The sequence below is a fragment of the Mesoplodon densirostris genome, chromosome 15, assembly GCF_025265405.1.
Source record: "Mesoplodon densirostris isolate mMesDen1 chromosome 15, mMesDen1 primary haplotype, whole genome shotgun sequence".
Taxonomy (NCBI): domain Eukaryota; kingdom Metazoa; phylum Chordata; class Mammalia; order Artiodactyla; family Ziphiidae; genus Mesoplodon; species Mesoplodon densirostris.
In genome coordinates, this window is record NC_082675.1 from 7,883,206 (window position 1) to 7,895,318 (window position 12,113).

Below are 12,113 nucleotides of genomic sequence, written 5' to 3' on the forward strand. Positions count from 1 at the left end.
TAGAAGCAACCTAAGTGCCCATCAATGGCTGAATGGATAAAGAAAATGTGGTGTGTATATATATATATACATAGTGTAATATTTTTTCAATACTTATTTATTTATTTTGGCTGTGCCAGGTCTTAGGTGCGGCATGCAGTATCTTTAGTTGCAGCACCTCGGATCTTTAGTTGTGGCATGTGGGCTTCTTAGCTGCAGTATATGGACTCAGGTGTGGTTATGCATGTGGCATCTAGTTCCCCGACCAGGGATCGAACCTGCAGCCCCTGCAGTGGAAGCACAGAGTCTTAACCAATAGACTGCCAGGGAAGTCCCATAAATTTTTTTTTTTTTTAGTTTAGATAAATTGGAAAGAAAACCTATGAATTATTTATAATTAGGACAAAATAAATATTACTCTCAAAAGACAACAACAACAAAAACGGCTAATGCAGGACATTTAGGGAGCCAAAATGCAAGAGGGTGGGGTGGGGTTGGCACAGTCCCTGGCTGAGACTGCCAGCATCAGGGTCTGGGAAGAGTTTCCAGGCAATGAGGATAGTTGATGAAGTCAGTTCCCCAGGAAGATGTCTCAGCAATAGAGTTTCTGGGGACTGACGTGGAGCTAGAGGCAGGGGGCTGCCCTGGAGCCCTCAGGTAAATGCCACAGCTGGCCAGCAGTCACTACTCCATCTTCCAGGAAAGTGAGCCTTGAGGATTCGGGGTATGGGGGATGCTGGGGAGGAACCCAGGCCTTCCTCCTCCCAGAGCCGTAAGCTCCTCCTTCCCACCACTCTGGGCCAGGGGTAGGGCCACAACCTCTTTCCCAACACCCAGGCTGTGGCAACGCCAAGGCCCCCCTATTCTCCATCAGCCCCCGCAAAGCCCCAAAGAAACATAACTAATCATAACCAGCATTAACAGAGATCTTACTGTGTGCCAGATTCTATTCCAAAAACTTACGTTTATCTCATTTAATGCCCTGCCACACTACTATTGTTCCCATTTTACAGATGGGAGACTGAGGCTTAGAGGAGTTTCCCCAGTCACATAGTATGTAGACCTCCAGGATTCAAACCCCCATACCCATGCCTCTAACCACTATTGAATACAACCTTTTTACCTAAATATAAACCATACACTTGCTATGCAAACAAGTGGCTGGCTTCAAGACCAGTCCCTAATCCCCCTCAAATTCTCCCTGAATAAGAATTCTGGAGCCACCTCTGCACCCAAGCTGGCCTTGGCTTCTCAGCTTTGGATTCTGGAGGGCAAAGATCGTAGTCCCAGCCCAGGGTCCTGGAAAGAATGTGCCCTTGGCTTCTGGCCCCGGCTCTGCCCCCAACTGGCTGGTGGCCTTGGGCGAGTCACTCCCCCTTTCTAGGCCTGACAGCATCACCCTGTCCAATGAGGCCGTGGCTGGATCAGAGGCTTCCAGGCCTAGGAGCTTCCAGGATCAGCTCCCACCCCCAGGAAGGCCAGGAGGCCAGGGGCGGGACTTGCTGGGTGTTAAATATTTCTGTCCAGCACTCTGCTGGCCTCTCATCCCAGTCCTCCCAGCAGGAAGTGTGACCAAGATCAGTCATGGTAAGAGCCTGCCTGGAGCCATGGCAGCTTTTGCCAACGGCACGGATCTGGAGTGAGATTTCCAGAAGCACCTTGTGTCCAAATTTCCATGTCTTACTGTCCTTTTCTTTCTCCTTAGACGACTTACAGCAACAAAGGAGAGAAGGTAAGCAGGAGGGGAAATGTGGGGTCAGGGCCCCAGGAGACTGGGATGTTAGCGCAGAGCAGAAGAGGAATAATAGCTACAATGGTTATGTGACGTTCTGGATGCACACTCAAGTTCACCTCTGCCCTCCCCGGCCATGTCTAGACTGAGCTGGACTCAACCTTGCCCGCCTAAGAAAAACTTTTACCTCTTCTTAAATTCCTGCCAATCTCTTAATCCTGTCTGGAAGTTCTTTCTAAGGTCTAACTTAAATCTATGTCGCTGTAGCATAAGGCTGTTTCCCCCTGTGAAACTTGGGCAGGCCTCCTGGGGGAGAGGGGGGCTCACCAATCCCGAGCCCACAGGAGCTCAATTTCTACATGAGAAACCTCTTTCAAGGCTTGGCAAGCCTTCAGAGCAGCAGGGTGGGGCGGGTTGGCTTCTCCTCAGTTCTGGGATTGAGGGTGGGACAAGGGAGGTGGCTAGGGGACACCTCTCCACTTGCACTTTTCTAGACCCACTTCTAGGGACTCAGCCTTGCCCCTTCTCTTCTTCTGCAGCCTGAGAGAGGCCGATTCCTCCACTTTCACTCCGTGACCTTCTGGGTTGGCAATGCGAAGCAGGTAAAAGCTGGGCAAGGTGTGGGGAGTGGATAGAGGGCAGGCAAGGGGGCCTCCAGGACAAGGGCAGTTCTCCAGCTGGGTCTGTGATTGGGCCCCAGGAGGGGAGGATCAGGGCCAATGTTGGGAGAGTCCCAGGACGGACAGTCATTCTTTGGATCCTAATTACACAATCAGGGCTGCGGACCCCAGTGGGACACTTACCTGAGATCAGCGTGGGCCAGGGAGCGGGCTTTCTTCCCAGGAGGATCTTGGCACCTGGGGCAACAGGGCAGACAGGCTGGGGGGACTGGGGGCCGGGCCCTCGACCCTCACGGGCCCGTCTGCAACTCTGTGATTCAGGCCGCGTCGTACTACTGCAGCAAGATGGGCTTTGAACCCCTAGCCTACAAGGGCCTGGAGACGGGTTCCCGGGAGGTGGTCAGCCACGTGATCAAGCAAGGGAAGGTGAGTGTCCACCCAGGACCCCACCCATCCAGGAGGGCCAACTCTCTCCCTGCTGGTCTCTGAGCTCCCTGACAGGTCTGGCACCTCTGGGTGCAGGAGGCCAGGAAGCCCTTCCTCCAGGCGGCCCAGTGCTCTTCCAGGCTGCCCGGTGTGGTTAGCGGAGCGTGCACTGAGGTCAGCCCCCACTGGGCCCTCCACCGGCACCTCTGTACGACATGCAACAGGGACCTTCTTGGTTTGGTCTACGTCTCGGCCTGGCCCAACGCTGCTCTCACAGATGTTCAGGAAAGGTTGGCAAAGGCCTCAGACGTCAGACTGGAAATCTGAGCAGTGCCCTGGTCCATGGATCCCTGGGGCTCTCCCCACTGGGAGGCTTGACCAGCAGCTCATCCCAAGGCCCCAGGAGGGTCTGGCACGGGAGAAGCCCCCATCCCTCAGGACCAGAGGGGAAGCTAAGGCTGAGAAAGGACAGGAACCCAGGGTCAACAGTCCTGCCTGGCTGGGAAGAGGGGTTTTGTCCTAATGTCCCACCAGGGGTATCTCGCTGGTGGGCAGGGAGCGGGGCTGGGGGTGCACCTCCAGAAGCTCACCTGAGCCACCAGCCACGCCTCCCTTCTCCTCTACGTCTCAGATTGTGTTCATCTTCTCCTCTGCCCTCAACCCCTGGAACAAAGGTGAGGGGGCCCCAGAGGGTTTGGGGTGCCAGGGAGTGGAGACGTGGTATTGTGGGTGGGGGTTAGGGACCCAGGGGTGGATCAGGTTCAGGGAGGGGGCCTCAGCCTAGGAGATGAAGCCCAGAAGGCTGAGAGTACAGGGGAGGGGCCATGACTCCAGCACCACCTGCCTCCCCTGCCGGCCACAGAGATGGGCGATCACCTGGTGAAACACGGCGACGGAGTGAAGGACATTGCCTTCGAGGTGGAGGATTGTGACTACATCGTGCAGGTGAGGCCACACCTGGGCTGGCGCGGAGACGAACCAGTGAGGCTCGGCCTGCCCTCTGTCTGCGACAGGGACTCCCATCAGTCAGGGCTGGAAGACACTGCCACGCTGGAGTGATGCGCCCAGATGTTGGTTGACACACACCTGAGTTCCAGTGACACTCTGCCCCTTAGTAGCCATGCAACCTCCGTCTGAGCCTCAGTTTCGGCATCTGTAAAATGGGGATAACCACCTACCTCACTGAGTTGTTACAAAGAGGAAACGGAGATCACAGTTATCATTTCTTGAGCATGACTGTACCAAACGCTGTATTCAAGAGGCAGTTTAGACGTTCAGAGTGTAGATTCCAGAGGCAGACTGCTGGGTCTCAATCTTATTAGCTGTGTGACCTCAGGTGAGTGACTTAGATTCTCTGTGCCTCAATGTTCTCATCTATAAAATAGAGACAATATTAGTGCCTTTCATGTAACGTTGCTGGGCAGATTAAAGAGACTAGTACTTACAACACTGCCTGACATATGATAAGCATAGACATGCAGTAATAAGGTTTTGCTAAATATCAAATACATGATTCATGCATGTAAGGCACTTGGCAGAAGGTGTGACACATAGTAGGTGCTCAATAAATGTCAGCTTGTATTTGTCTTATCCAACCACCCTTTTTACAGATGAAGAAACTGAGGACTAGAGAGGGCGGAGGACCACAGAGTGAGTTAGCACAGGACAGGCAGGACAGACCCCCACCCGCACCTGGTTTGTCTTAAATAGCCCCAGCTCTGGGCCTGGACCTCAGTTTCCCTATCTGCCAAATGGGCATGAGCCATGGGTGTCAAGGGCAACAGCCAAAGTTCACTAGAGTTCCTGCCTGGGGCTGGAAAAACTGGAGGAGGCTGCGGCAGGACCACGCAGACGGGATCCAGCAGGGCAGACAAAGGGTCCAGCACTGAGGGTCCAGCACTGACCACCTTCCCACCCCATCTCCTCTGCAGAAAGCCCGGGAACGAGGCGCCAAGATCGTGCGGGAACCCTGGGTAGAGCAAGATAAGTTTGGGAAGGTGAAGTTTGCTGTGCTGCAGACGGTGAGTTAACCTCAGTGCCCCACCTCTCCTGCTGTCCACACCCACTTAGATGCCCGGACCCCCCTCCCCAACCCCTGACTCCATTATACCATCCCACACTTGTGCCTCGAAGTGCAGACATTCTCTCTGGACTCTGATCTCCTGTATTCTTGGCTGGTGTGCAGAGACTGAGGAGGGCTACCAGTCACACCTCTGGGCTTCCCTTCCTCCCCAGTGGGGGCTGATAGCAAGGAAGGAGATGGGTGGGTCTGGGGAAGGAGGTGGGAGGGAAGCCCCGCCCCACTCAGGCTGTGTGACTTTGGGCAAATCACTTCACCTCTCTGCGACTCCGTTTAAATGAGTAAGTTACCACCTGTGTGGTCCACCTGTGTGATCTGCCACACGCTAATTAACCGTTCTGTGCCTGTTTCTTCAGCTATAACTCCTCCCATGGTCATTTAAAGGATCAAATGAGATGATTTGTGTATAGCACTTAGAACAACAGCGCTTGGCATATCACAGACACGCAGCAAAGATTACCAAGTCTGTTTAGCACCTGATACAATCATAGGTCCTTCCTCCTCAAGATTTAATACAACTTAAAGATTGTTAGAATGATTGAAAAGGCCCTTCCACATAATTAGATCCAACATCCTCATCATTCTTCATTCAGGCAACACATTTTAATTGAGCACCTACTATGTGCCAGGACAGCACCATGAGCAAAATGGCATCCCCGCCTCCACAGAGCTTCTGGTCCTGTGGGGCAGACAGACTGTCAAATTCCCAAATGTCAGACTGCAATTCATTTTGGAAAGGGGAAGTGACTTGCCCAAAATCACACTTGGAGTTAGGGCCAGGTCTGAGTTGGAACCCAGGGCTGTGTTGGCACCATGAAATGCAGCCTGGCCTCAGCAGGGATGGGACCTCAGGCTGTTCGCCACCCACAGTATGGGGACACTACACACACCCTGGTGGAGAAGATGAACTACACCGGCTGGTTCCTGCCTGGATTTGAGGTCCCAGCATTCGTCGACCCCCTACTTTCCAAGCTGTGAGTGCCCCTTGGGGCAAGGGTGGGGTGCCCTCTCTTCCATGCAGAGGGGACAGAACATCTTGGTCCCTGCTGGGGAGCCCCTGAGCATCCCCCAGGATGGCATGAAGAGGCAGCATAGAGGCCAAGAGCCTAGGGTCTGGAACCCAACTGCCTTGGTTCAAATCCCAGCTCTGTCACTTACTAGCTATTTAACCTTGGCAAGTTATTTTTCTAAGCTTCAGTTTCTTCATCTGTAAAATGGGGCTAGTAATAGTGCGTGAGTTGATGCAGATAAAGTGTCTACAGTCAGTGCTATGGAATAATGAGCAGTTACTGTTATTGAGGGGCTGGGGGAAGGAAGAGATTTAGGGAGTAGCCTTCTCCTCACCCCCTAACTGCCTTCCTCTCCCAGGCCCAACTGCAGTCTCAAGATAATTGATCACATTGTGGGAAACCAGCCTGATCAGGAGATGGTGTCTGCCTCAGAATGGTGAGTCCCTGGCCCAAGCCCTTCCTACATGTGTGACAGGCCCACTGCCAGGTCTTGTCGGGAAATAGAGCACGAGGTGGGGGCAGGTTAGTCTGAGGTCACTGATTCATCTGTTCCCTGAAAAACTGTCACCATGGAGACCAGAGGATTTAAGGCCCGAAGTGACCCACCGGTCCTCCCTCTGAGGAACCTTGGGGAATCAGCACAGGGGGTGTCACAGTCCAGGGAGGCTTGGAGGAAGGCTGTCACTACCCAAAGAGCACGTGTGTGCAAATTAGAAGCAAGTGGCCTTTCTCAAAAGCACCTCGATCTGTTAGAGTGGTGCCATGGATACGGACCTTGTTATCAGATGCTTTACTTCCACCCAAAGGAAAATTGTCATAATAAAGGTACAAACCCATGATGTGCGTGATGTGAAAGGTGGTACCCTTTTTGGAGCCTGCTCAGGGAACAAATTCTGGAAGGTGGAGTAGGGGCGGGGGGCAGGTCCCAGGCCAACATCAGAGCCATTGTGCCCTTCTGGCCACCCCCCCACAGGTACCTGAAGAACCTGCAGTTCCACCGTTTCTGGTCGGTGGATGACACGCAGGTGCACACGGAGTACAGCTCTCTGCGGTCCATCGTGGTGGCCAATTACGAGGAGTCCATCAAAATGCCCATTAACGAGCCAGCGCCGGGCAGGAAGAAGTCCCAGATCCAGGTGGGGCCTCCCTCGGGCCCCGGGGGCCTTGGCTGAGGAAGAAGGAAGCAGGGAAGAGGTTTGAGGGCTCTCGTAGGGGCAGGGGTGTGGGTGACGGGGCCACTGACAATGCTTTCCTTGCTTCCCTCCCACAGGAATATGTGGACTATAACGGGGGCGCTGGGGTCCAGCACATCGCTCTCAAGACTGAAGACATCATCACAGCGGTTAGAAGCCCATTCCTGGTCCTAATTCACCTCCCATTCAGCTCCAGAGCCAAACTCTGCAAAACGGAGTCAGAGGCTGGGGATGGGGGTGACGAGTGGCAGTCCTGGGTCCCCTTCGTCAGCCCAGACGGCTGACAGGGCTCCCTTACTGGCTCGTGCCACTCATGTGCAGGCAGATTCCCACCCTAGAGAGTTTGGTCTCTCTGCTACAGAGGTAGCAAGTGCCAGAGTAACAAGAAGCCTGGGCTCTAGACCTGGTTCTGCCAGTAACTTACTGTGAGTCTTTGGGGGATTCAACCCCCTCTCTGGGCTTCAGTTGCATCAACTTGAAATTGAGGATATTAAGCTACAAGATCCACTAGGTCCTTTCATCCAAATTAAATGTCCTGAGTCTATGGCTCCAGCCCTTGGGGAGGCTGGGTCCCACCTGTTCTTAATGTGGCAGTACGACCAAGTGGACAAGAGCCTGGCCTGTCCCATTCAGTCCCAGCCCAACCAAGAATTCACCATGACCATGGCAACTTCATTCATTCATTCATTCATTCACGCAATAGATGTTTATTGAGCACCTACTACATGCCAGGCACTGTTTCAGGTACTTGGGATACATTAGCCAACAAGACAATAGTTTCCACCCTTATGGAGGCACAGAACAAAATTAGTAAAATATCTGTTAGATGGCAGTGAGTGCTCTAGAGGAAAATAAAGCAGGGCCATGGGTGAGGGAGGGTGAAGGACTTTTTTTTTTTAATTTCAAGTTTTTCCTTCTCTTTTCTTTTTTTTTAGTTTATTTAATTTATTTATTTTGGCCGTGCCAGGTCTTAGTTGCGGCACACGGGATCTTCGTTGTGGCACGCGGGCTTCTTAGTTGTGGCATGTGGGATCTAGTTCCCTGACCAGGGATCGAACCCAGGCCCCTGCACTGGGAGGGCAGAGTCTTACCCACTGGACCACCAGGGAAGTCCCGGGACTTTGTATATTTAAATTAGGTGGTCACCAAAGTCCTGGCGCTAAGAAGGAGACATTTAAGAATGCAGAAGACAGAGAGGAAGCAGTGGAAATCTGGGGAAAGCGCCCCAGGAAGAAGGGACAGCCAGGGTAGAGGAAGGTTAAAGGAACAGCTGGAACAGAATGCACAAGGAAGAGAAGGGTAGGAGATGCGGCCAGAAGGTAGGAATGGGGGCAGATGGTGAGGACTTTGAATGTGACTCTGAGACACCCCCGTTGGGTAAGCAGAGGAGTGACATGATTTGACTTGTATTTTAATAAAATCCCTCTGGCTCCTATGTTGAGAATAGATATTAATACTTAATCTCTCAATGCCTCAGTTTTCCCAGCTATGAAATAGGGAGAATAATCATCCAAATGTCTCAAAAGATTACTGCATCGACATAATAAGACAGTACATAGAAAGTGCTCGAGAGAGGCACGTAATGAGGTCCCATAAATGTTAGTGATTGCTGTTCTTCCCTCGGGACCCACAAGGCCCAGAGGAGGAAGGGGATGAGGTTACACTGCATCCTGGCAGTTTGGGGAAGCTGGAGTAGGGACCCTGCCTCCTCCTGGCCTAGCACTTCCCCCTGGCTGGGAGTGTTGAGCATGGAGAGAGAAGGACTGACCTTGACCCTGCTCTGAGACAGATTCGCCACTTGAGAGAGAGAGGCATAGAGTTTTTGGCTGTTCCGTCCACATACTACAAACAACTGCGGGAGAAGCTCAAGTCGGCCAAGATCCGGGTGAAGGAGAATATTGATGTTCTGGAGGTAAGGCCTAGACCAGGATCCTCGGTCAGCCGAGGAGAACAAGCCCCGAGTTCCATCTTGCCTCACAAATGTTGTCTCAACCTTGCATCAGGCAGTGGGATGCAGCCGGGAAAGCAGACCAGGTCCCTGCCGTCATGGAACTTGAATTCTAGTGAGAAGACAGATGACAAATAGATAACACAAACACCATCAGAGAGAGAGAGAGAGAGAGTTGGTGTTGTGCAGAAACTTAAAACAGGCTATGACAGAGAGTGATCTGGGGTTGCTATATAGGAGGCAGTCGGGGAAGGCCTCTCTGAGGAGGTGACATTTCCGTGAAATCGAGATGATGAAAGGGAGTTGGCTGTGTGAAGACCTAGAGAAAGAGCAGTCCTGGCAGAGGGAACAGCAAGTGCAAAGGTCCTGAGGTAAGAGCAAGCTCTGAGTATCTGAGAAACAGAAAGAGAGCCAGAGTGAATGAAAGGAAGTGTTTGAGGAGTGGCCCAGGTCAAAGAGGTAGGCAGGAGCCGATTCCTCTGGTAGGCTACTTAGGAGTTCGGATTTTGTTCTTCTGTGGCCAGAAACCATTGGAGGTTTTTCTGGTTTTGTTTTTGACAGCTTTATTGATATTTAAGGTACATAACATACATCATTTTTAAAAATACACAATTCAGTGGGTTTTGGCTCTTCACTATATTATGCAGCCATCATTGGAATCAATTTTGGCACATTTTCATCACTCTAAAAGGAGACCTCAAACCTCTTAGTCACCACCTCCCAATCTCCCCATTCCACCTCCTCACCCTCAGCCCTAGGCAACCACTGATCTCCTGTCTCTATAGAGCTGCTTTTTCTGAACATGTCATATAAATGGAATCATATAATCTTTTGTGACTGGTTTCTTTCACTCAGCATCATGTTTTCAAGGTTCATCCATATTGTAGCACGTGTCAGTACTTTGTTCCTTTTTATAGCTGAATAATATTCCATTGGATGAATAGACCACGTTTTGCTTACCCACTCATCAGCTCATGGACATTTGTTTCCACTTTTTGGCTACCATGAATAATGCTATGATCATCTGGGTAACAAGTATCTGTGTGGACATACGTTTTAATTCTCTTGGGTAGATACCTAGGAGTCAAATTCCTGGGTCGGTCATATGGTAACTCTACTTCTACTTTTTTGAGGAACTGCCAGACTGTTTTCCACAGCGGCTGCATCGTTTTACATTCCCACCAGCCACATATGAGGGTTCTGGTTTCCACTGGAGAGTTTTAAACAGGGGAGTGAGATGATCTGATTTTTGAAAGATCCCTGAATGTGGGGAAGATGGATTGTAAGGAGGCAAGAGAAGAAGCAGGGAGAGCTGTGTGGGTGCTACTTGGGTGGTCCAGGCCAGCCTTGGGTGGCTAACACAGGGGCTGAGGCGGGGAGGTGGTAATAGGACAACTGGAGAATCTATCTGGAGGTGTCTGGAACTGCTGCAGAAAAGGGTCTTTTCTTGGCTTTGGGGGTGCAGAAGCCACCATGGCCTTCCTAAATATCCCACCATTCCAGGCTAGAGGGGCAAGACAGTCTCCCCCTTACCCAGTCCCCTGTCTCCCACCTAGGAGCTGAAAATCCTGGTGGACTACGACGAGAAAGGCTACCTCCTGCAGATTTTCACCAAGCCCATGCAGGACCGGCCCACGCTCTTCCTGGAAGTCATTCAGCGCTACAACCACCAGGTACCACTAAGGACCGCCTGTCCCCAGCGGTTGGCTTCCTGGGCCCGCAGCTCACCTCCTTTCTCCCGCTCCAGGGTTTTGGAGCCGGCAACTTCAACTCACTGTTCAAGGCCTTCGAGGAGGAGCAGGACCTGCGGGGCAACCTCACCGACATGGAGACCAACGGGGTTGCGCCCGGCAGGTAGGCGGCTCTGCTGCCGCCTGACCCAGCGAAGCCCCGCCCACCTGAGGGCGCACGGTGGGCCACGCCCCCTCGTCCTGGAACGCGCCCACTCCACAGGCCCTGAACAGCGAGCCCTCCTTACTGGCCACTCCCTTTAGACCCCGCCCACTAGCCGGCTCCGGGACCTCCCCCGCCCCCACAAGACTCCGCCTACCTCCTAACTCGCCCCCTTGGTTGGGCTGTTCAGTCTCCCGCCCTCCGGAATAAAGCGGACTGGGGTCCAAGGCGGTGTCCACGTGTTTGTGCCGGGCTGGAGCAGTGAGGTTGTTTGGCCGCCAGGGGGAGCTCAGGGCGGCAGCACTGTAAGAGACATCCGCGTTAGGGATTCAGAGGCTGCGGGAGCCGAGGAGGCTCCGGGGGCAAGCGCTGGGCTGAGTAGGACCGCGCAGGTCGCGGGGAGTTCTGGAACCAAGTGGTGCAGAGGGCCTACACGCTAAAGGGAAAGACAGACAATAGCGTTTTGTAGAGTGGTAAATGCTATTAAGAAAATGAAGCAGGTGATGAGCTTGTGTAGAGGTGAAGGTGGGAGGAAGGACTAATGTCGATCGAGGGAAGGCCCCGCTAGGAGGTGACGTTTGGGAGCCAACCATGGGAAAATCTGGGGAAAGAGCATCCCAGGAGGAGGGTACAGCAAGGGTAAAGGCCCTAAGGTGGGACAGAGCTTGGCAGCATCCTGTCCCATGGCGTTACGATCTCCAAGGATGAGCTGTACCCAACTTGGCTGCCCTGAACCCAAACTTCTGGACTTAGGAGAGTGTTAGCCCAGGAACTTTGGGGCATCATCCTCGCTCAGCACCCACGGCACATGGTTCCTGGTGTGAGAGCTGGTAGAAGGGATCTGCGCCCCTCAGCTTCTGCCCTCTACCCGCAGCACGGCAGACAGCAGTGCCTACTCCCCCACACCCCCTTGCAGCTCCACTCCCCCCAACCCTGCTCCAGGCGTGGACTCCATTTGAAGAGAGGCTAGTTCATACTCAAGTGTGAATGGCCCTTGCAAAAAAGAGTGACACAGTTGGGAAAGGAGCTACTGGTCCTAAAACACTTAGAAGGAAAATTTTCTTCAAAACCGGGGAAGAGGAGGTGGGGGCAAATAGGATCTCTTCTGCTTCTGATTTTTTCTTTCTTTTTTCTTCGTTTTCTTTTCCTTTTCTTTCTTTTTTTTTTTTTTTTTTTTTTTTGGCTGCACCGCACAGCTTGTGGGATCTTAGTTCCAATCAGGGATCGAACCC

At 52.5% G+C, this 12,113-nt stretch overlaps 1 protein-coding gene across 1 annotated transcript; it reads left to right on the forward strand.

The window, feature by feature from the left end:
* The first annotated feature begins 1,487 nt into the window (after positions 1 to 1,487).
* HPD (4-hydroxyphenylpyruvate dioxygenase) lies at positions 1,488 to 11,098 on the forward strand. Its single transcript, XM_060118695.1, has 14 exons — positions 1,488 to 1,566; positions 1,685 to 1,711; positions 2,251 to 2,313; positions 2,653 to 2,757; positions 3,389 to 3,431; positions 3,620 to 3,702; positions 4,689 to 4,778; positions 5,708 to 5,811; positions 6,206 to 6,283; positions 6,821 to 6,983; positions 7,118 to 7,189; positions 8,830 to 8,952; positions 10,545 to 10,661; positions 10,736 to 11,098. The coding sequence occupies exons 1-14, from the start codon at positions 1,564 to 1,566 to the stop codon at positions 10,844 to 10,846; spliced, it is 1,182 nt and encodes a 393-aa protein (XP_059974678.1). The 5' UTR covers positions 1,488 to 1,563; the 3' UTR covers positions 10,847 to 11,098.
* The last annotated feature ends 1,015 nt before the right edge of the window (positions 11,099 to 12,113 follow it).

Bases quoted from the DNA above. Each gene is read 5' to 3' on its own strand.
- HPD (XM_060118695.1), top strand. The intron at 2,758-3,388 runs GTGAGTGTCCAC...TCTACGTCTCAG, and splicing joins ACGTGATCAAGCAAGGGAAG to ATTGTGTTCATCTTCTCCTC. The intron at 3,432-3,619 runs GTGAGGGGGCCC...TGCCGGCCACAG, and splicing joins CCTCAACCCCTGGAACAAAG to AGATGGGCGATCACCTGGTG.